Source organism: Lineus longissimus, chromosome 19, assembly GCF_910592395.1.
Source record: "Lineus longissimus chromosome 19, tnLinLong1.2, whole genome shotgun sequence".
NCBI classification, from domain to species: Eukaryota; Metazoa; Nemertea; class Pilidiophora; order Heteronemertea; family Lineidae; genus Lineus; species Lineus longissimus.
In genome coordinates this window covers 561,094-586,316 of record NC_088326.1, presented here as the reverse complement: position 1 = coordinate 586,316, position 25,223 = coordinate 561,094, and the positions used below count along the sequence as shown (strand labels likewise).

General features: G+C 41.4%; 1 protein-coding gene across 2 annotated transcripts; it reads right to left on the bottom strand.

Annotated features, from left to right (window-relative positions):
- Positions 1–1,174: 1,174 nt before the first annotated feature.
- LOC135503030 (homeobox protein dve-1-like) lies at positions 1,175–24,267 on the bottom strand. 2 transcript variants are annotated; one of them, XM_064796292.1, is made up of 6 exons: positions 23,878–24,267; positions 21,485–21,611; positions 7,545–7,730; positions 6,884–7,010; positions 5,873–5,978; positions 1,175–5,578 (listed from the first exon to the last, which is right to left on the bottom strand). In XM_064796292.1, exons 1-6 carry the CDS (start codon positions 23,977–23,979, stop codon positions 4,130–4,132), a joined length of 2,097 nt encoding a protein of 698 aa, XP_064652362.1. In that variant the 5' UTR covers positions 23,980–24,267; the 3' UTR covers positions 1,175–4,129. The 2 variants fall into 2 exon arrangements, with proteins under 2 accessions (XP_064652362.1, XP_064652363.1); XM_064796293.1 differs by lacking the exons at positions 21,485–21,611; positions 23,878–24,267 and adding an exon at positions 13,116–13,224.
- Positions 24,268–25,223: the final 956 nt, after the last annotated feature.

Below are 25,223 nucleotides of genomic sequence, written 5' to 3'. Positions count from 1 at the left end.
AGACAAAGTTGTAACCGCATCAGCACCACATCGGCAAATGTGGGACTCGTCAATGGAACATCATGGATTCAATAACGGACGGTTACACAACCAGTGATCTGGGACAAGTCACTTGACTCCCAATGCCATGTCCTTTCACTTTCTATCACTCCCAAACTATGTGGATTCAACCCACAGCCTTTACAAACATACACTCTCCTCAGCTTACATGTAGGCCTACCATGCCACCTCTCCCAGGAGTAGCAATGAAGAGGAGAGTTGTTACTCTCTTTGACCTGACATACCTGGGAGAGAGGACTAAGTTTGGCCAGTTGTGATTGGTTGGTTCCCTTCAGAAGTTCAATCACAGCGCATCGGACACTTTTATCATTCCATGTTATCTCTTCCTCTCTGAAACGAGAAAAAGCATCAAATTGTCTTGTTATGATTGAAGAGACTCGACACAACTGCAGAGTTGTCCTCCGAGGAGGAAGGGGGTAACCTGTCCAGTGCTCCAAGCAGTAAGGGGGTTCCTGCCAAGTAGTCCTCTGAGGGAAAGGGCTAAACTGCTGATATCTTGCTATCAAACAGACCTCGTCACAATGGATTGTGACGTTGTCTCTAGAAGATGTAATAGGATTGGGACAGATGTCTCTCACAACATGTTGTTTAGGATTGTGACTTTGTCTCCATAATGGGATTGTGACGGATGGTCCTCACAACATGCTGTAATTGTGATGGATTGTGACATTGTCTGTAGAAGACAGAATGGGATTGTGATCAAGGTCTCACACAACGTCATTTGATGAATGCGACATCATGGGATTCTTCTCTCAAGGTTGTGATAGATGGCTCACTCATCACTTCAGAGTTTGAAGCAGACTGGCCATGATGTCAGGTGCCAGGTGGCGAAGACATCTTTCGTCTAACTAGTGGACAATACTGAAGCTGTGGGGAAACCAGAAACCTGGCCAGTTCGTCCGTCATTCCCTCAGCCAGAGACGACTCCACGTTGAATCATTTTTTGAAATTGGGGGGGGGGCAACTTTTGTCAATTTCATCATCATCATCATCACCTTATTAACAACCTGTCAGCTTAGCTTTACTGCCGTATCCTTCTCAGTCAGGAAAATCATTACACAACACATCATTTTCATACAATAATTTAATACATATATAAGAATATATACAAAACACAGTTGTCAAAATACTCCTCCTAATTTTTGTAACATTTTTTGTTTTCATAATATAGATTTTTGATATAATCCATTAGCTTTAACATAATATAATCTTTCTATAGTTTTGGTTCACCCTATGGACCAAAAGTTATCATAGTTTTACTTTTATATATCTGGATTTGGTATCGTTGTCCTGGCAGAGTGGCCACATCCTAAGCTGTCCCAACACTACCCAGCAGGAGAATTATCGTCAGTACATATTGTCATCCCCTCCACATTGCATGTGCATAATGAACGCATAGGGTGAACACTCGTTCTAGATACCCCTACATGGCAGTTATAACATACATAATAGTATAGGTCAACAATTAGTTTATGATACATGTACACAGTTAAAAAGCAGGCAGGCACAGAGTGTGTCCCTTACCAGGATCAATGCGTGTTGGGCTGTGGGGTTCTTTTGATACAAATACAACTGTTTCTGTGAAAGGTTTGTCTTTGTCTTTCCCGTGACCAATGTTCACACCCCAAAACCAAGAAGTGTTACAGGAGCCCCCCTGTAACACGCTGTTACCAAATCCTAGGTAATTAATCCCCAAATAACCGAACAGTACATAATACAGGTAACATGACATTTTACACATGTCATATGTAATTGCACTTATATGTAAATGCTTTAAGCTTGTATAATTCTAACCTAAGCATGCAACATGCTCGTCTCTAGTTTTGTAGATTAGCAAACAAGTCAGTGTTTCATCTTTGTCTTGTAAACCCATAATTTTCCCAAATCGTTCATGCATTTTTGGTAAAGCTATTTTAAACATAACGGCAAGGAATTAGCATACCAGCACATATAAATATTGCAATCAAGAATAACATACAAATAAAGACACCAACCCATGGCAAAAGTCGTCATTAGATGATAAATGCAGTTAGCTTATATCTAAATGTAATTCAATATTTCTCGAATGAAAGCCGAGAAAATGGTCAGGTGGGATGATGTACAGTGGTGACACCACTTGGAAAAGGACAGAACTAAATGCTCCTCATCGTCATAGAGAGTAACTCCCGATCAAAATGCCTCTGCGGACCACCTCTGTTGTTAATGTGTTAGATGAACAGCCCCAATGAATTGGAAAAACAATTGACTCTGAAGAAATTTGTGCTGGACAAGTTGGTGGTATCGAGCAATGTCTCCCACATATGGCAAACCCATATGCTCCACACCAAGCTGGAAAACGTTTTCTTTACACAGTACAGCTGAACATGCCTTGAACACGAATCATATTGAATACATTAATTCTGTCATGAATCAGATTCCCAGGCAAACACTTTCGATAAATTTCATATTATTGATTCCGTTATAAAGTGTGCATGCATTATACAGTGTATCCAAAAAATACTGGTTCACAGTTGTTAAACAATAGTATTTTTTCTGTCAAGACAACATTGTTTGGAGTGCCCTGCAAGACAAAGAACATTTCTGAGCCATTCTCACTTTGAATTTGAGAAGACCTTGCCTTCCCCAAAAAATCTTTTCAAAAAAAGTAAATCATCTTTTTTGAGACACACTGTATACAAAGAATTTTTACAACCAATTTTACATCATTCTATGATTGAAAAGTAGCAATATTTTATGAATTTATTATATGTTAACTAGACTATGATATAACTAGGTTTAAAATCATATAAAATCAAATAAAGGAGAACAAATTGAAATAGAATCCTCATCTGAAAGTTGCTTCAAACTCCAGAAGAACTTATACTCATTGCCAACAATTAGCAATGTTTCCTGACAAAATTGCACATAATTTGAGAAAATGCAGTCCAAAGGTTTGAGAATTTTCATCGATAAAACGTCATGATCTCAGCAAAACACAATAACTGTCAGTACCAGGACATAAAAAACAATACAGCCCATCAAGTTTTTCAATTTGGATCGTTCCAAATGATCACCCTAGTCACGAAGGTGGAGCTCTGTTGTGACGAAACAAAATGGCCGAATTAGGGGGTCAGTCGTTGATGTTTCAGACATCACATCAGGCATGACGTCGACATCAATATTGGCTGACCCTAACACGGCAAAGTATCGTCATTCCACCACAAGAGGCTCTCCTCTGGATAATAGAGGTGAATTGGGTTACGTTACGGCACTCAGTGAAGAGGAACAGGAAACCAAACACTCTCAGCATTGAACCAATATTCATCTGATAATTTGTGCCCAGTAAATTTGTGAAATTGATCAAAATTCCAACAGGCCAGACAGAGTACGATTTCAACACAAAAAATCTCAACAATAAACAACACCAAAAACATTCACAGGTCATAGTCACACACAGTTTTAGCAGCTGTAAAAACACGTTTGTCATTCTTGTAAAAATCTCTGACAAACCATTTCACCAGAAAACTTCAGTGATTTATGTAAATATTGCGCTATGAGACAAATGCAACACATATTGATTGATTGCACATTTTGATTTTGGGACGCGTCAGAAAGTTTTGGTTGGTTTTTACTTACAGACGACAATAGATGAATATGCCATCCAGCCAGGTAGCTCTTCTGTCCCCCCATCGTATAGTCAAGCACCAAGTTTCTAAGTTATATTCTGATATTTGAAAGCAGCACCTAATGAACAGACTGTAAAACCAGCCAGGAGCCACTGCAACTTTCTAAATTCCATTAGAGCTCGTGCTGCCACCTTTAAAAGTCACAACAGGCCCTGACTGAGTTTACAGTAGTATCTTCAAGGAATCTTTGTAAAAGTATCAAGGTTTTCCTACCCCTCACATGATATGAATAATAGTAACACCCCCACCAGAAATCTTGTAACCGCTTTCCCAGATGTAGATTTTGTAAATCTATGCCATCCTTTCACAAAATGATCAAAATACTATTGAAATATTCACCCAAACTATGCTGGGTGACACCCAAAACCAAATTTCGACGCGTCCCAAAACTTAAAGAACACATTTTAACTTGAATAACTCGCACCAAGCATTTCTTGAGAGCCAGAACTTGAAGCAGACAGTGAATTTCGGTACATGGCGATATTCCCTGCCATTTCTCCATCGCAGCTCTCTGACTTAATCACCGTCTTGCCCTCAATCTCTAGACGTGATCGTTTAACCTTCGCCCGATGATTTTTAAACCATAACTGGACATTCTTCGGCTCCAGCTTTGGGAACCTCTGGCGGTATTCTGATCTGTTTAACTCGTCGCAGTATTTCTCGATCATGTAGGCAGTTGGGTGGGTATCTTCTATAAACCATTTCTCTAATTTCGGAATCTCCGATAACGGATCGATGAAGACGCGGGTACGTTTACGCCGCTCTTCTAACATCGACGGAGACATCACGCTGTAAAACGGATGCTGGCCCAACGCAGAGTGATTGCGCCCAAGATGCCCAAGGCTGCCCAAACGATAGTTCATCGCTGCCGACATCATGTGTGCGTGAGCAGGCGAGTGTGGTGACGTCAGCGAGTTGTGTAAAGCCATATGATTGGATGGAAGGGAGTTAGGGAGAGATCTGATTGGATGGTCGAGGTAGGCGTCCGGGTCCTGTTTGATCTGAACACTATCTGGGTCATCTTCATAATCGGACATCTCTTCATCGGAAGAACTTTTTCGTTGATCACTATTATCTGACTGCCCAGATACAGACGACGAAGCAATTTCCCGATCAGTTCTTGACGACGTTGACATGTCAATAGCTTCTTCATGATTCCTCTCCGCTGGCGGTGAATACCGCTGACCTTGACCCTGTGACGTCATATCCAAAGCGCTACTTTCGAACATGCCATTTTTATTTCTGAACCCCTCCTGTGATTCGTTGTGGTTGTGTAGTGGGTTGACGACATAAACAGCATTTTTATTTGGCAAAACCGGTATATGTTCATCAGAAGTGCTATGATGGTCCGAACTGTTGTCATCATTGTCCATCAGGTGGCTCTCATCGACCGACATCTCCATACTTCTACTTGCTCTCCGCTGCGCAGCACGAGCATTCTTAAACCAATAGATAATGTTCGTCAAATCCAGCGGCTTACGGCCCTTGCGTGACTCCAACGAATTCAACTCACTGAGAAAGTGAATCATCTTCTCCCTGGTCGGATGCTTATTTTCATGAAACCACTGATGCAGTCTGGGTATTTCTAAATCTGGATCAAAAGACGTCCGGAATCTCGTTTTGTGCGTTGGGGCGTTTGGTAACGGTGGAACACGAGGTGTTTCTGTCTCCTTCGCTGGAGATGGCGACCGTGGTACGCTGTGAGTTTTTTCTTCAGGTTCCGTCGTGGTATGTTCTGTCTTTATCGTGGCCTTGACCTTCTCCAGCTGTTCCTGGTGCCAGCGATCAAACGCTTTCCGCTTGTCTGTGTCGATGTTGTCAGTCTCGCCCTTAGCAATTAGCGTCATCACTTCCTGGAACAGATGGACAACGAGAACATTCAACAGTGTTATTTGTGTAAGCTCTTTCTTGCCAGTACTGTAAACCCGACAAAGATAACCGCTACTTTCTAAGATGTCATCATTTTGCTTGTTGTAGTCCAATTTTGCTTTTTTGTCATTTAGCAAGCCAGCCGCACCCAAAATCACTTATTTCTTCCTCCTCTGAGCTGCCTCTACAGAAGTCTTCCGTTAGAGCACCCTCCTCAGCTTGTCCTTGGATGAAAAAGCACGCTCACCAAGGTATAAACAAAGACTTAGAGAACTTACCTTTTCGATGGGGCACCCAGATCCCAGCAGCATCCCTCGCGACTGTGCCAGTAGCACCTGCAGCAGTTTGTCCTTCAAGTCGTTCGTTGTGCTCGTCTTACGTTGGCTGAAACGATGAACGCAAAATGTCCGAATGTCCGTCAGTCTGAGCAAAGTCACGTGGGGCGGGGTTGTGTGGAGGTACACCTTCAACAAACGCAACCTTCGATACCTTTGAGGGCAACGGCAAGGACTGCATACCAACTGTTGACGGCTACTTGCCATGACAATCAATGGTATTAAAAGTTGTTTTCTTGAAACCCGACGCCTTCTTGGCCAACCTCTCGGAAAAGACAACAACTAGATTTGATTTCATGAAGCGTATATTTTAGAAAGCCACGAAAAACGACTCAGACATCTCTATCGACAAGCAGGTCAAACCAGTTTTGAAAGTATTTCTACACCTTTTATGCAAAAGACAGCCCAGCCCCTGTCTCTAAGAGCATAAGAGAGAAAGTGACCCTTATCTCTGTAGACATGTGAAAGATAGTCCCTCCTAGCCCGCCTCTGATGGCAAACAAAAGACAACGCTTATCTCCAACAAAGTAGGCCTATTCAACATCTTCCCAAGGGCATCTTTTATAACAACTTCATCGGATATCTACAAAGGCTTAATCAAAGGGCATAAAACCACGATTAAGTCTTGGTAAGCTGTGGCGGTAAGCATCGGCTACAGGTGAACGGCTTAAGGACAGGAAACAACACCCGGTCCGACCCGATAAAAAAAGCGCAAAAACATCCCAGAATGAGGATCTAACTTTTCCATCTCCGCTATTAGAACTAAGTAGGTAATACTATTAGTCCTACATTCCATATCGCAAATCAGATTAAGAGAAAACAGGGTATTGTAATCCCTTAGATTGTTTCATATCATTTTATGGAAACTTTGATGCCCAATCTGAAAAGACCAGTACCACGCTCATACCGACTGGCTAGTAGATGTTGAGCTGGGGATCATGTGATGGTCCTTACCTGCACAGCTTGATTCGTATCGTAGCAACTGGCGTGATATCACCCAAAATGTCTTCAACCGTCACCTCTGGATTGTCTGTTATCATATCAAATGTCAACGGTTTCCAGTTCTTGAGCTGGACAGCACCTGGAAGAGAGGTCAAGGTCGGTTAGGCAAGACAAAGGTCAAGGTGACAAAGGTCAAGGTGAGATTGAACCCTGATTTTCAACATAATTAGTTCCACTCTTACAGTAGAGATTTCATTTTCCACAGTCAGTAAAAGCTTATAGCAACGGCCATCATCTCTGATAATCAGAAATAATATATGGAAAGCAGCACATGGTGTAATCTACGCCGGATTTCAACCGGCTGTATTGGATTTCGTCTAATCCCCTCCACATCCTAGAGATTTCCTCTTAATATTAAATCCCATTGTCGACATTTTTACGAGGGGATTAGCCCTGTGGATTCTGCAGATGAAGTTTCGATCAATATTAACTTCATGCATATTGGGGGAAAATTATCGCTGGAAATCCACTGTCATCATTGGTAACATGCAGCAGCATCCTCAAACATAAGCAGGGGTGGGGGCTGGTAGAAGCTACACACCCTATCAATTATAACATTTAAGTGCAATCAACTCGATGCTGTTTGCTACCTTGAGCAAGGCACTTTACCTACCTTTAGCACCCATCGCCTCAGACGGACTATAACCCAATTTGATAAGGGCAGTTCGGACGATTTCTGAAAACAGCGTCGTATTTGGTATAATGGCGTAACTATCTAATTCGACACTTCCACCCCCACTTTCAAAACCTTGAGGCGAGGCAGTGGTTTCTATAAGGCAGTGGACTGGCATGGATTTCCCTGCAACGATAAATAAGTTAAGATTTAATTAGTATTAATTAGCAAATAGTTTGGTTTCATAGTTAATTAGTAGTCTTTTAAGTATGCAGTGTATATACTGCTAATGAAGTTCCCTGGAACAGCTGTCAAGAAATCTGCTGAAATTAAAATTTTTCAAGATATATTTTTCAAGTTGCAAATTCAGAAAATCCTCAAAACAAATCGAGACGACTTTCAACTTCCGTATCAGTTTCCACATTGCTGCGCCATCGAAATCCATACGACGTTTCGAGGCCCCACTCATACGCCCGTGACGATCCTCCGTGGAGCTGGATCTAATCCCATCCATCTTAATCCCCGTGATATTTCAAGTCAGATTAGCGTGATTTAAATCTCCCTTTTAGAATTATGACCTATTATCCCGAGCGGAAATTGGAAATTGTATTTTGGATTATGAAAGTACAACGGAAGATGGATTAGAACGGACTTTTTTTCTCTCTCCTGCGCTTGGAGGAGGGATTACTCAAGTTTCATTTGAGTCGCGAGTCAGTTTCACCACCAGACGGACAGAACTCCTCATGTATTCTGCCTAATGTTTCATATGTAATGCACAAACCATTCAAGTCATCTTAAAGTGAAATTGGCAATTGAGTTTGTTTCACCCCTCAATAACTTGGAATAAGAGTGTTCACTCTAACACACCGTGTACATCAATACAGGGCAATATTTGGCCTTTTCTAGTGAGATTTCAGTCCGTCTCGTTTAACTAAAAGTTGACTTCAACTTGTGTGTGCATTTCAATGCTCTGATGTACAGCAATACACAGATAATTTGGCCTTCTAGGGCGAAACTGAAATCTGGCTTGATTCAACTAAAGTTGACTTGAGTCTTGTGTGTGCATTCTAGTGCATTCATGTACACCAACACATATTGAGTCTTGTGTGTGCATTCTAGTGCATTCATGTACACCAACACATCTTTTCGGATGAAACAAGCTTTATTCGCCACGAATATTGCTGTGACATTATCCGGCACAAAAGCCGGAGCCTCTCTCTGATTTTGAGACATCCGGTTTTTAAGAATTTATCGCTGCAAATTTTATTTGAAGTTTATCAAGGGGAAGATGAAGAGGCCAGTTTGAAGACAATCGAAGTGTCATAACTTATTAGGGAGGGGAGGGGGAATCCCTAAGATTTCACAGCAAAATGACCTTTTTTCCCATGACGGGATTGTGATAAACATTGAATAATAAATGCCTGGGCATCAATAACGTCATGAAAATAATAAAACTCGTTATAGGCTCAAAATATCTTATATCAACGAAAAGAAGGAATAAACTTTTTCGGGACATGCTGTGCATAAGTCTTAGCTTAGGAAGCAGAATTCATAAAGAAAATGCTTTTAATGGAATTAATAAAGATTACAATAGAACGGACCAGATTTGCTCCGTTAAAAGAATAATTCCTCGATCAATCGCTGTCTAATCCAAAAGTGATTTTCGTTCTGTCGTCTTAAGCAGCATTAGACCGGATCTTTCCAAAGACAAATGCCGGGACAGATTTCTGCATAATTCGTAGATTTTCTTTACCGGATTAAACCGGTTCTTAGTCGAGCCAACCTAGAGTCTTATATTCTAAGTTACTAGAAACGTCAAGTTCGTTTTTTTGGATATTGTGAACTATTTTATACGACTTTGTCCAAAACATATTTCCATGACAAATGTAAAAAGATAGCTAGATTTCGGCATATTCGAGGCTTTCCTTTACCAGATTCTGCCGGATCTTAGTTTGAACCGGCCTAGAATCTTATAAGTACACAATGAAGTTCAATCTATTCACTGGATTCAGATTCACTGGAGATTGTTGACAGTTTCACTATTACCCGCAATGGCATCTTCAGGATTGATCTCATAACTTCCCTATCAGTGTTTTCACGGGAAGTTCGGATGTGACAGCCCATAGATGGCGCTGTCTCTCACTCTAGCTCATATAGCCATTGCAATCTTCTGTCTAAATCTAAACTATATTGTCAAATAATGGCAAAATGAATAATTTCATCCAATAGACAACACCGGGCCTTTAAGTAGACATGACAAAGTGGGTGCAAGTAACAAAGTTGACAAGATAAGTATTCGGAAAAAGTTTAGGAATTAAACGGGATCGCATCATCTTGGTGAAATCTCCTCGTCACATCGTCGTAAGAGCGTTAGAACATGAACACGTCATATTTTCATGTTTATCGCTATAATTCTTATCAATTTCTTTCGTTGGAGATTTCTCATGACGACTGACGATCCGATAGAAATGATAGATAGCAGAAATTCTAGCAAAAAATTCCAATGAATCTGTATTTTTCGTCGTTACTAAGCCACGATAGATGTGGGCTTACGACTGATAGATGTTGATGAGGTGGAATGGAGAGATAATCATGATTTCTGATTCACGGACGAGAAAAATAGGCAGAAAATTTCTCAAGTCATGTTCAGGTAATAAAAGCTGGAAGATATTTTGACTTGTGGGCTGTTGAAATGGCAGAGGACAGAGGCTAATCAAGTAGCCATCACAGCTATATTTGAAAGTTCAATCTGGCTGAAATTTGACATACACACCAAACTAGAACCCTTCACATCCCTTTACAAGAACCAAACAAAAGGGCTGATGGTAAAATGTTTGTCCTCAGGGCATGACCTTGTCTGTACAACAAGAAGCCCCCACTTCCCTTCCTCAGCAATACTACCCACCCTCTTTCATTCACAGCCCTAGCTCCCTTCCAATGCCATGATCCTCCTCCCTCCTCCTCCTCCCCCCCCCCCCCCCTCCCCCCACAAGAATCCCGTCCAGAGTCAGCAAAAACCTTGATCGCAAAAAAAACCAGCCGACCCCAATCCTCTCCTCATGCCGACTGGGAAGCGCGTGATCATAAGTTTTATTCTTTGTGGGGTGCGTTCATGGCGGACTGTCATCCAATCAAGGGATTCCAAGTTCCTTTTACAGCTTATCACTGCATAATCCCTCATAATTAAATTTTCCCCCATAACTGGATTTCCACCGCCATAGGTAAGCCGACGATGGACTCTTAGTAACTCTTAGCTCAGCTAAAAAGATGTGAAAAAATATTAAATTTCCTCCTGGTTCTTTTATTACCTGGCGATAAATCTGGTTGCGTCTAAGAACAGGTTCATAATATGCGGTTATCGCCGTAAAATAAAGGGATTACTTCGACAGCGGTGGGGAAATCGTATTAACGCCCTAATGAGAAAGGATGTCGAGAAAATATCATTTGATGGGAGGGAAAAAAGTACTGCGCTGCTTGTATGATCTTATATATGAGGAAGTGCGGGGGATTAAATTTAAGACGAGTTTAGACCCTTATAAGGGACCAATCAGGAGCCACCAAGGCTCTGAAAGTAATCTGAAAAATGACGAGGCATGACGGCTGGTGTATATGAGGTTTTCCCGCCTAAGTCCCACGGCATGCGTTGCGGGGATTTTGCCAGGATCAGAAAACTTTTAAGCTTTACTTAGTCCGTGCGTTTTTTCCGCTGTTTTCGTCACGCCACTCTTGCGGTGGTTTACAGGTTTTTATTAAGTACTTTATTTCATATAAGTCTTCCTGTATAAGCTAAGCTTTTTCGCTGATAACGATATTATGGAACTTCTCGCGAAGTCTTTTAAGTACCTTAAGCTCATATTGGTGTCCGCCAAGATTTTTGCTCTGACATCGACATTATGATTCCGACGGCCGGGCAGACTTGAAAAAAGTTTTAGACTAAATGCCAGAGGATAAAGTATTTCGCATATTTAATCGGTATTTGATGTTTTCGCTTTTTTAGCGAATTTGAAATGATCTGCTCTATAGTTTTCATGACATGCGTTTTTTGTTTTCTCGAAAAAAAGATTCATTGCTGGAAAGATATCTTGTTCAGGATAACCGACACACTTCCAGAAACAGACCAAAAAAGATGGCAGGGCATCCAAAAGCACGCCGCAGACAAAATTAGTCATCGTGATATGCGATAAAATCAAACCTGGTTTGATATTTATCAGGTGGTGCACGATGACTGATTATTTTTCAAATCATATATGCCCCCTCAGCGTGATTTAGAAAGTTGTTATGCAATGAACAGAATGTTGTCATCAGTCTTATACCTTCCTTGACAGGATCCAGTTCTTTCCCTTCCCATGCTTTATTCATAAAACAGAATATAGGGGGCAAGGGGGTATGTGACCACTCACAGGGGGCGGGTGTGGGGGACTTCATTATCTGTTCTTGAAGGGCTATTTTTCAGTTTTCCCTCTAAGCGTTGAGTCTCGTGGTTTATACAATTAACCAGGGTTTCATTTCTGAGGATTGCCGAGATCAGCAGTTTATTGGACTAGAGCACGTCACCTGGTCACCTATGTGGAGAGGGGCGATGTTTTATCATCGATTGGTCCATCTCGTACGACACTCGGCCATATCTGCCAATTATGCCAAAAGTGTTGAAGCTCTTTGCCAAGACAAAATGATATTATTTTCTTGTCAAAAAGGACCTCCTTGGGCGAGCTTTTCAGGAAGTGAAGCGGGGTAGAACTTGAAGGAAGTGCCTGCCTGGCAAGCACCCCTAAACACGAGACAAGTAAATCTCCTAAAGTGGTTTGCACCTCTCGTGTACCACCCCAGGAATGTTTTGCAGACAGGTATTTAAGATTACCACTGATCCATTCTCAGATACTTCCTCCTGCCCCTGGAGTATGGGGAGGGAAATTGGATCACGTATAAAAACCAACTGAGACCCTAGGGCATTCTGCGGAAACTTCCGAAACTTACACCAAATATAATCGACAAGGTTCCAGAAAAAAAACACATGAAAAAAGAACGATGATGACGGAATGTCCTGGACGATGTCTGACGTCATTTGAAATACACAATGGATGACATGATGTCATCATAGTTTTTGTCGCTTTCAAGTTTATATTGATATAGGCACACCCGCTTGGGGCATGACCCTTGAATGGGACATGACGAGCCACAGCAACATATACAGGGATTTAGTGAGACTCTACTTCCTCATTACCGTCATCATCATCGTCATCATCATCATCATCATCATCATCAGAGCCATAAACCCCTCTCACAAAACTTTGCAGCCAAGTTACATACAACAGCATTGAAATCAGTAGTCAATAAAAGAACAATCAAGTCAGAAAAATCGATGACTTCCATTATTGAAAACAATCAGGAAATGCGACCATATTTGATGATATCGTCACAGTGTCACATCCATTTTGATATATTACGAGATCAAGTTAGATAAGTTATCAACGTTGAAATAACGATGTAAACAAAAAAAGAACAAGTCAGAAACAGTCATCAAACAAAAGAGCAATCTGGAAAATTAGACAATAAATACGGCTTTCTCTTTACCTGAGCCTCGCCAAACGTCGAGTGGTTCGTTAACCAACGAGTCCCACAATTCCCACATGACCGCAGAGACGCGATATCGTCAAACAAGTGATCTCCGTTAGTAAGGTCCTTTCACTATTGACACACTATGGAGACTATGATTATCACATTGAACAAGCAGAGATAAAGTCAGTGGCTGTTCTCTGATGTGGTGTCACCCACGGCTGTTACATAAGCTGGTGTCACCCTCGGTTTCTAAGCCGGCAAACTTCGAGTTGACATTCAGTCGTGAGTGTTTCGTTAGTTGAGGTCTCACATTGAAACTTTAGATGGAGAGCTCGAGTCCTAATTCGAGCAGCACAAGAAGGTGATCTGGAACTCTCAGGAAGCTCCAGAAACATGAAAGATGGTCTAAGACATCGATTAGCACGTTAATAACAACACCCGTGGAGGTAGGTGAGGGATTTCTGGATTTGACGTGTCAGAAGTCTGAGAGCAAAATGAGTAACGTTTGATTCACAGCTTGGTATATCTCTCCTTGGGAACACAAAAACAACTGCTCTGGGAGTCAACTGATAAAGTTTACCACACGAAAAGTTTGGCTAGTGGCAGTGTTTCGTTTTTGTGCATTTCGCATATATCCAAGTTTCATACGTGATATCTGATCACGTATACCACATGAGCATGGACGGTGGCAACAGATCAGGATAGCCATTTTTCCTTTTCGAAGGGTATGACACAGATTCTACAAGCAAGGCCAGGTTGGAGAAAACAGACTATAATACAAACTTTGAAAAAAGTTCAGGAGAGGCTAGCCTTGCTAACGCCTTAGCTAGCCCTGGAGCTGATACGTCTTAAGTACTCCAGTTGATCATAGCCGCAGAGAAATCCCCGCAAAATCCCCATTAATTTGCCCGATACACATGCAAGAATTAACTGAACGTATAGCATAATCCAGTGATATCGGGGAGCGCAGCCAAGAACGCCGGGCTCAGGAATCCACCAATGGCAAGATAGGGATTATAATTACTGCCTGATCTTGTTAATCTCCGCCGTAAATACGCCGCGGACGGGGATCACCGAGAAATTGCGTCGGGTTAGGTCACTAAAGACGTTGGTATCTCAAGCAGGCTATCGGATCTTCACCAACTTTTTAGCTTGGAATGGCGGACCAGAGATATTTTGTTTGTGCTCTGATGACAATGTTCACTTTCTTCTACTATGTGCAAGGCCACATATTGTAAACCATGAAATGTTCTGAAAGCTACAAGTTGGCAAAATAGCTCGTTTTCATTTGGCATCATAAAGACAAAGCAGTAGATTTGAGTTTTTTGCAATTTTAATGCTTACCTTTCCCCCTAAACTTCAAAAATAAAACAGTCTCAAACATTCCCCCATCTAAAGCTATAACAAGTACCAGAAAAAATCATAGAAGATCACCATTCTGACAAGATGGTTTTTCGTGATATATGGATTTTTGACAAGTTATGATTAACAAGTATTTGAAATATGTAAGCTCTATTTTTACTCTGTCACTCATATAGTGTTGTACTAAACTGTCTTGATAATCCGGGTCATCATTCAGAATGTCACTCACATCTTTGAGACATTTAGCACGGTATTTTGAGACCAAGCTGAGAAGGTAAAAGTGACTAAAGAAGTTGTCAATTCATTAGCACGTCCTTGTATCTTGCGTCTGCCAACCTTGTTAATTTAGTCAAGGATCAGTGGAACACCCCCTGATTCTCAGAATCACGAATATATTCGGTTGGTAAATTAAATGTGAAGACCATCAAATTCTGATCGGCATAAAAACCACGTCAGACTTCACAACATCTCGTAGATATTTCAAACATGGAAAAAGAAACAGCCTAAAGTCTTAAAGCCGCAATTAAGAAACGCACAGACTCGAACAAAAAAACAGAAATGCAAGTTTTTCATCATAAGCTTCGATGGATATAACCTCTCCGAAGTCTGGCGGAAAGTGACAATTCTCTCTGCTGATTCCAGCCAATCAGATCGGGCCGCAGTTGGCGATTAATCAGGTTTAAGACGACACATTTTTGCCGCTCAGCGTAAATCCATCACGCTAATCTTTGCGGATAACGCGGGAAAAGCCTTCCATTTCCGCGCGATCATGGAGCTTAACAAGATTTGCAATTCTTCAAATAGATGAACTGTTTGTCAGCGGCTGGGCAGGGGAGGTGGAGAAGTCCAAGAGGAAAACATTTTCCAAACTACTCAAAACTTTATCAGATTATTCAGGACATTTGAGCACTCTTTCCAACACAGACTGGAAGATTTCCTGCTGTTATCCGGAAAAAACCCAATAACACATAAACTAATATGACAATATCCTGATTAAATTTAAAGTTTGTAGTCAAGTCTGTTGATGCCAAAATATCATCATAGCCTACCTCAGGCCCTGATACACGAAGTTGTCCATCGGAAGATTCCCTGCCACAGATCGGGGAAAAAACTAATTCTAACAGGGTCTTCATCAAATATCGCTAAACACAAGTTTGTGGTTTTGCTGGATTTTGCTAATGGCCATATTTCGGAGCAAGCATGTGCAGGTTAATCGGACACAGTACAGAACCTGTACGCACCGATTAGAAACTTTAGCAATAACTTCCATTAGATGTGTGGTGCATATTTGCAAAACATGATATAATCTGCAAAAAGTTTTCAGTCTACAAGAAAGCCTACACTTATCTCAGAGACGATCAATTTACACACGTTTTTCGTAAATATATCTTAGTTCCAGTCTAATCTTTTCATGTTTCTTGTCTTATGATGTTAAAATTATAAACAGCTCTAGGGGAGGATGAAGTTTTTAGAACATTTTCTTGAATTTAGTCACAAAGCTGGACAGATCTAGATGTTTTGTTAGGCCACTGAAGTGAAATGAACCTGTCCTGTAACCGCACAATTCCTGGTTAAGAAAAGATAAAACTTGAAAGTTCTCATGAAGTCTTATTTATTACGAATCAAGAGTTGTCAATCTCTGGAGAGGGGATGGTATAAGACACACATTGACATCTGCATAAGGGCTTCAGCATAAGCGCTCACCTCGGGACAATGGCCCAAACCTACCCCGACGGGCATTCCCAAATAAGTTCTATCTTTTTTCCTCACCACAAATTGCCACCTGCCAATAATACCGGTATACCTATCACATACTTTACTCATTCTCCTAACGGATCAGCAGTTGGCCTCCTCGTTACTCCGATACCCGCACACAAAGCCGCGCAATCTTCCGCTGTTATCCGACATAATACAATTTTTCAGCGTTTCTCGTTTGTTTGTGTTATCTGTTGTCCATTGTATGTAATATCGAAGGTATCATGGGCCTTAGGTCTATGCTACGACATGTCATGGGCTTTAGGTCTACTAATGAGCTTATTACTCCAGTGAGGTTGGGTTTTTTGTTCACCATGTGTGCCGAAAAAGAGATCAATTTCTGTTGCTATGACCGGCACAAATGTCTCAAATCAAAACATTCAAAGGGTACAACGGTGAGTTTGGGTCTACCTACTTCAGTTCAGCCCACAAGGAATGGGCCTGGTTTTCACAGAAAAGTAAAAGAGACCAAGGCCAACAGATGCCTGTAATCTTCACATTGATATGATCGCCAGAGACACACGACCCTATGTTCCCAGAGGAGCGAAGGCCAAAACAGAAAGTAGACGACAACTGGTTCATTTTCTCTAAGCTCCAACTTCAAACTTACAGAAAACTTTGTCAGACTAGTTCGCAGGACCAAAAGTGCATGTTTTCGCACCAAACCCTGCCTCTATATGACAACAAGAGAACAAGAATTCCAACCACGCTTAGCACAGCTGTCTAATCTACAACGTCTAGATCCATCAAGCGGCCAAGCCAGGCTAATCCCGGCCAAGATTCCCTCGCAACGCTATGTCAATTTATTCGCTTCTTAGCGAAAATCCACACGAAATGAACAAACAAAAAACCTATAGTGTGTCGGTAATCCACTGACGGAAAGACTATATGAGAATTCCCCGGGATGGAGCAGTGCATTATCTTGGCACTAGCGGGAAATCTCGAGTTTCAACACGATTATGTACGCGGGTACTCCAACTAGTGGATTATGGGGGATTGACGAACTCTGTCAATCTTGGACGCAGGCAGACAAGAGGATTATGGGATTGCTCCAATACCCAGAATGCACTGCTGGCTTATTATTGCAGAGATTTGCGCGTGATGGTTTTTGCGTGAAACTCTTGACATGGTGAGCTGGGTGGCATCTTGAGTCGGGGCTGAGGATTAGTCGAATGTGAGCAAGCTTTCTTAGGTCGACTAGAAATGCCTACATTGGTATTTCTACTAAACTAACCATACTGCACCTCTTAACCCTTTAGACTTCAGGACGTTATGGTCATACTTTAAAGACTTACAAGTTGTGATCTTAAAGTTAACTTATACATATGGCTGCCTGGGATATCGATTCATCAAACCAACCAATGAGCTAAAGCAGCCAACTCGACCAATAACTCATGAAACATGACACAATATCAAATACAGAGGGATTTTTTTCACTCATCGCAGCAATAATTGTTGCAGCAGAATTGCTTGCTTGTGGGGGGATCTGGTCGCAACCTAAAGACGGCATCTGACATGTCCATCTTGGCGGTCAATGACAAGCCTGCCCGATGTGGATAACCACCAAATTAGCTTAAAGGCGTTAGTTTGCGGACACGAGATTTCAGTACTATATCAAAAGTCTACGTAATCCGGCTTTTCTCCGTATAACATCCTGCCACTTATCCTGTACCCATCACCGCATTTGTCACTCATAATACAAGCCCCACCAAGGAGAGTGATGGACAACGGATAATGGTCTGCGGATTATCCTCCATACAAAAGGTCAGTCCGCAGTCCGATCTCATCCCATTGTATTAGGGCCTTGTTGATGACTTTGGGTCTTACGGCGCAAATCCACCGCCGAGAGGATTACCATCATCCTGATTTGGAACATCAAGAGAGGACAGGTATTAGCAAAAACTCAGAATAAGCGCTAAGTGCCATTTCTAAGGAGGGCTAAAGTATTGTATCTGGGCTTTTCGCTAAAACATACCATACATCTCGGCTTTGGTCGAGACTGAAAGTCCGATAAACCACGTTTTTTATCAGCGCTAATTTCCGTAGTTTTTACAACAGGTGCCACATATATCACAAAGACGACTGCTTCAAGCTGAGTGGCCCAGACCTCCTGGACATCAGCATGGAAAGAGCTAGAGGTTTGTACAATGATGACGCAGCACACATAAGGTGATATGGCTTTCAAACAACGGATCAAAAAGTTCTTTATCCGTTGATGTCCAAGTTGATAATACGCTTATCATCGGCTCATGTGCTTGTTCTCGTCCCTGATTATCTGAATCTAATAACCTTCCATTCTGGGGCCAATATCGTAAAGTATACTTTTGTCCAGTGACATTTTTAGACTTGTCGGGGAATTAGTAAGGAAGGTAAATACATCATTGGAGGAGATGATGTTTTGCACCTCATTGACAGAAATCAATCGATGATTGTTAAAGGGGACCACCAATGACCATCGCAAACACCGCAATTTTTGCTGCATGCGATCATAATCGCGGCGATTTGAATTGTTCGTTTGCGGGGCACTTGAGCTAGGCTGACTCTGGTTACTACCACAGAACTCTTTCCACCCCACTTCTCGACTGACCCACAGAAAAAATGACATAACTCAAAATATATTTTCCGACAGTCTTATCGAATTCTGAAGATAATCTCTCACGAATGTGTGCCTAATCCTCGAGCAATGCAACACGCAGGGGAGATAAGCGCGACGAGCGTGTTGCGAATTTCAACAACACTATAACGCTATAATCTCCACAAAGACGCAGCGAAAATCAGGAAATTGCGGACTAGCGTTGTCGCGATGCAAATACTACGTAATACCACGAGATGGCATGTTGCGACAATCCTCTTTTCGTTGGATCACACCACGAACTGAGGATAACGACTGCTAAGATGTGCTCTTCATCTTCTCTTGCTGGCTTTGCCTGAGTTTTCTTGACGTTTATGTCAAATGGGATCAAATCCATTTCTGGCAATTTCGGTGATGAATTTTTTGTGAACTTTTCTCAATATACTTGCCGAGTTGCATATGGATAAAGAAGGCATTTTTGTAGACTTTGTATAAACCATTTTTGTCATAAGTTTACTTACAATTTTGAGAAACTGTTTTCTAACAAGAAATCTGCCAGCCTTGAGTCTCCTCGGGATCGTGGAAATGGCTGTCAATCAAGATGTGGCAGCCATCGAATCACTGAGTCTGCGAGGAGGCGCTGTCTGTCATGTGCCTTTACAGGACTCAATTGGTGGTGTTTTTTACCAGAAAAACAGTCAACGAGGTGAATTGATGGCCAAACCCTTCATGTCAAGGAACGTCTCACAGTGAAGTGGTTAAAGACATCAGACTCAAACGTGATAAACACTATTATTTCTATAAATCTGCAATTTTCTCCGAACCCCACGACACAGGGTCTCACGAATTATGCAAATAATCTCACAAATCTCACAGTAATTACATTAGACTGTGATCAGCTCTCGAATAAGCTCTCAAATATCCAAACTCAGACGACCATTTCCACGAGATTTAGCCGAAGATTACGCCCGATGCTATTTACCCTAGCGCGCGCCTGGTTTCATCGACGCTAATCCAGGATTAGGAGACCATTAACCAAATGCACAAGTCTTGTATGAGGAAGGAAAACAACGCCGATTTCAATATTATAAGATATTTGATCACGTATACCACATGAGCATGGAAGGCGGCAACAGATCAGGATAGCCATTTTGGATTGGACTAATCCGGCTTATCTCCAGGGACCAGATTGCATATCTACCGTTGTCTCGACAGACGGTCTACGTTTCATGTTCATGTTAGCTATTGATTGGAAAGGGTGGCTCGCAAAGATTATATAATAAGAGCCACTAAGTTAACCCTCCCACATGATGTCGTTCGCGGCGATGATGTTACGCCACGCATTGCATCAATCATCGACGTCGTCACTAGGTCATGAATCCGGTACTTGGGGTCGTAGCGAACCGGATGTTACACAGAACCCGGAGGGGAGGGGCAAAAATGTACCCCTTTTTTCATTTTAGTTGCTTTTGCAGAGAAAGATGAACATTAGGACAAGTAATACAATAAACGAACTCACCATTCAGAGCTGGATCAGAACATTTCCATTCGCAACGTGGATCCATCATGGACCTCTCTCTATGATGCCTCCAAAATGGTTCATAATTCATCATACCTTTACAATGCACTGATAGTGAAAAAGTGGAAAAAATCCAATCTTAGTCAATCAACGATCACTCTTGTAAAGAGTGTGGAGTGCAAGTAAAGTGTGCTAATGATTTGAAGATTTTTATATTGTAATTCACATTTTGTTCTAGAAAACTCATTTTGATTTGTCGGACCAGTTACTGATTGGATGTTGCTACACATCAGAAGAGTGACACAACCAACAATTTATCTTCTAGAAACTTCTAGCCTCCAAGAATCCACGCAACACCTTCAAACTTTTCTATGACACCTTTTTACACGGTACCGGTTCAAGGCGGATCAAGACTCTCACTAATCAGAATGTAGCAGGGGCGAATACGATAGGGGTTCAGGCAGTTCGACCCCACCCCTCCAATGGGCCTAGGAAAACGATGCAAGTTAGCCAGGTTTGGTGCGTCTGTTTCACATAGGTCTATTACTCATACTGTAGGCCGCACCATAGGGTCAACACAGTGTTTAAACACCGACATATGTCAACTTCTAATTATACTATAGATGTATCCCCTATTTAAAACCTCCTTATACTAACTACTGCTGCACACATTTCATCAATATTCCCCAAATCTGATGACTGTCAAAATTACTCAACAAATGCAAATGGATCAACATTAGATATGGTATTCCTTCAAGTCCTTCACCAAGATCGAAGACAACATCCCGTAAACTCAAATTTGGAGGGAAAAACGTCAATTTACTGCTTCTGGAACTTCCAGAAAAGTGCAGAAGTTCAAGGAGGCCGAATTTGTCTTGACACCTTGCAAATTCAGGAACAAGAAACCATGGAGGTATCATCCACAGGGGGTTCATAAAACCACAAACAAGCACATACGATAACATGTTTGCCTGATACTAGTGATAGATCAGGTCAAAGGTACTTGGCTAACCCCTTGTCACTGTGATAGTGTGATCACATTACAGGCAGCTGGTGTCATAGTTGATTTGCTTTAGTTGACACCGTCAAAGAGCATCTCCACTATATTCCACGGTCACATTCCTGAGTTCAACTCAGCATGCTCAGGGACAATAATCAATTCATTTATCAACTTACCTGATATTGAGGCAGATGGTGGCTGTTTGGGACTTTTTGGAGGTTGGCTCGGTGACTCTGAGACGCTTGGTTTTTTGCCATGTTCTTCTTGTGGCGTTGGCAATTCAATGGAAGACGGGCCAAGGTTCTGAAAAGTACCAAAAAATACACAATCCAAAATTAGGCTATGACTCGGCCAAGAACTGTCTTCCAGAGAAGTCAGCTGAGCGATAGGCCCTTCAACCTCTAGTTACTGCCAATTGAACCAAAACTTTTCAAACCACAGATCAGAATGCGAAACTTGAAAATATCAACTACAAACGCACCTTTAATCTTTTGGAGATCCATTTCTTTAATTTCATTATACCTGGTACCATCATCTCTTAAGAACCGTTAAATCGCGCTAAGTGACACTGCTTTGACCGAGAATCACAGATTGAGTTTTCGCGGGGACTTTAATCATGTCATTTGACGTCCCTATCATCTTTTAAATCACATAATATTTTCAACAAAACAGAAAAGCCCACTGCACTCTGTAATATTTGCTCCAAAGCTTTAAAAGACACATTATCTCAACATTAAAGTGGAGATTTCTCAAACTTCAAAACCAGCTTCTTGCATTCACTTTCATTACTCTAATTCAAGACATTTGCAAATTTTCCCGCTAATGCACCATCGAATATTATTAAGGGCCGTAACACGACAAAGTCAAAGTTTTCTTTGTGGTTTTCGCGACTCTCATCAGCTAAGGAGATAGCTCGACTGCAGTTCAGAAACTAATCTTTTTGACTTAGTTTTTGCGTTTGAATTTGTGGTGTTAGGAATCAAAGCATAAGAAAATAACTTCTGCTGGTAAAATCTGTGAGATAACGCTCTTAGTCTTAGACTATTTAGCTGTTTTCAAATTCACTCAAAAGGATCGAAGTTCAGTCTAGCTACAGATTTGATTTGAACAACACCTTACTTTACATTTTAAAAAGATATTATGAATGCGTGGATGTCTCAGTTTTCATGGTATGGTGTCAATTTGGGGCTTTTATTTGAAAAGAAGGGGCCAGATTACAGGGACTTGCCATATTTGTTGAAGGCCCTCAATGGAGACGAAGCTCTGGGGATCAAGGGAGGAGCAAGAGATGACAGCCTGCTTCATGAGAAACAAAGGTCAGGTTCGATGGTACAGCCATAAAAAGAAAATCGAGTGCTAAGAAGTTCAATCGAGGCCCAATAGCACTATTAGCAGTGCTCGACTTGCAATTTGCTCAAAAGTGATCTTTTGGTGAGTTTTCAAAACGGACACTATGCAATATTTGTAAAGGGACATGTTTGATGAGCAGTCAGGGCTTTCAAACTGGTATTAGCAAGCTTTTGGGGTGCCAAGCTGGACCAGTGTGCACCAGCAAGGCTGCCCCAAGGTGCACCAGGCAGCTGACGACTCCAGCACCTTCCTATTAACAAACACATGCTAGACACATGGCATGTGAGTATTAACACTAAAACAGGTCTATTTCAGTCTCAAGATGTCCCTTATTACGTGTGCAATACAGTACCAGTGGACAGATTACATTCGCCACTTGGCTATTATGATTTGATAAAATCCATAAGTACGGATGTGTATAGTGGGTCGAATCTGTTCTTTTCTCATATTATGGGATGATCTGGGTCATAAACCTAACAGAGGAATCAGGTCTTATCTCGAAATCCCATTACAGGCGGAAGAACAGATGGCACCTTTCCATAAATTGACCCTTAAACACCTAAGAACCAGCAAATAAACTGCCAGTGTCCACTCTGGACTGTTTTGAACTTGTCAGTCTGCCATGATTACCACAGCGCCACCTGGGGCTCACCGTCTTCAAAAATGTCTTCTCATCAGGTAAACTTTCACGTCACGTGATGCCGTAAAGAGCAGAAAGTGCTAAATGTCATGTATATCAAATCCATTGTATAAATCATAATTGATTACTGTAGGCCCTATTCTACGTTAACTTAAATTTCATTGATTATGTTTATTCATCCCGGGATTCATTGTAATTTATTCACAGATTTCGAATTCAATTGCAAGAATGCAATTGCAATGTCATGCAATTGACCAACAATAGCAACAGTCTAATTGCAATGTCATTCAGTCACATATTCAATTGCAACAGTGAAACTCACTATTCACAATTCATTCATGCATTTAATACACAATACCAACATCAAATCAATAAACAACTTCACACATGAATAACTCACAAAATACCATAACAATCATGTAAGAAATGAACATAGGCCCATTGGCCTAGACAGACAACTATTCAAAAGGAAACTGATTGATGAATCAACTCTCAGTACTGCTTAGTGCATCCGTATCACTTGGTATTGGATGCTGGATCAGAGATGGAATGCAACAGGATTTAAGATGAGGAATTTACCTGAGCTTGAGGGGGGTCCGGATTGACGGCGGTGGGGGTATTCGCAGCCACCCATGCCTCGGCAAACGTCTCCATCGCCGCATGGAAATCCATCTCGGCCATCTAGACTGATAAAGGCATCCGAAATGTCCGAAGTTTGCACGAAACACGGCCTCAGCAGCTTGAAAAGTGCTGAAAAAGTCCAGCCGCAGAAACCAGTTCTCAACAATGTGGGATTATCGCACCGCCAAAGCCAAGTTTTTGGTCCCAAACAAAGTTTCACAGCTTGTCAAAGTCTCCTGAACAAAGGCACACGCGTCCCTGTTGTCATTTGATGAACTTGAATAGGCTTTTTATGGTGAAACAATGAGTTTGATGAGTGTTTAGATAAGCCCCATACTTCCCTGGATTAAGGAGGCGAATCACTACCTGATTATCGTCACGCGCTGGAAATGTAGTTACCACAAAAGTCCTGATTGCGGCGCATTGAATGGTTATTTTTAAACGGGTTCAATTGATTATTGCATGATGATGTCATTGGGTCCGACTTATCTAATAGTCATTGAATCATTTATGTTTTACTTGAGTTTGATGAAAGTTGACCTTGGTAATCTAATTGGTTCGATCACTCCGCGTGAAAGATAATCCACAGCAGGTGCGCGATAGCGAAACCTGGTGTTTTGTCATGGAACCATTTTTTCAAATCCTGTTTTACCCTTAAAACCTCTAAAAAATCATGCCTTTGTTTGATTTATTCCTTATTAATAGTTTAATCTTAACTCCTTCAGTAAAGAAATCGATGTTTTATGTGATGATTTGAAAAAAAACTAAAATAGTCTTTGTTTATTTTGAGACTATTTCCAGACGGCTCACTTCACTGACTTTGCCTCCAAACGCGGTGAAAATCTATTCCAGGTAAAGGAGATACCTATCGTCATATAACAAAATCGAATCAGTAAAAATAAAAAATTTCCAGTGTGTGTCCGTAAAATATCTCTTTAAAATGAATAGAGAGATCATAAAGGTTGCCTTTTTATGCCAAAAAATGCACTAATTGCCTCTAATTAGACTTCTCTAACAATGCACTGATAACTACGTCATGGAATACGCCACTCTCCATGGCCACGCGCTGATTGGTTTTTTTTACTGCGTTTGACCGGTTATTCTAAAATGTGAGTCAAAAATCGGCCGGACTCAGCCGGAATAGCGAACGTGTAGTTCCATATAGCCGCTTCACTCTTTTCGCCTGCCGCGAATCATGTGAAATTGGACAAATAGTGCAAAAAAAATTGTTTTAAAAAGGCATGATATTTGCTCAAATTTGTAAATTCTTGAAATTAGAATATTGGTTTTTAAACAGTTTAAAA

Coding starts and splice junctions, on each gene's coding strand:
- LOC135503030 (XM_064796292.1), bottom strand. CDS start 23,979: ATGGCCGAGATGGATTTCCATGCGGCGATGGAGACGTTTGCCGAGGCA. Junction 7,731..21,484: donor ACCATCTGCCTCAATATCAG/GTAAGTTGATAA, acceptor TTATCGTTGCAG/GGAAATCCATGCCAGTCCAC. Junction 7,011..7,544: donor TGAGGCGATGGGTGCTAAAG/GTAGGTAAAGTG, acceptor CCTCTCTTCCAG/GTGCTGTCCAGCTCAAGAAC.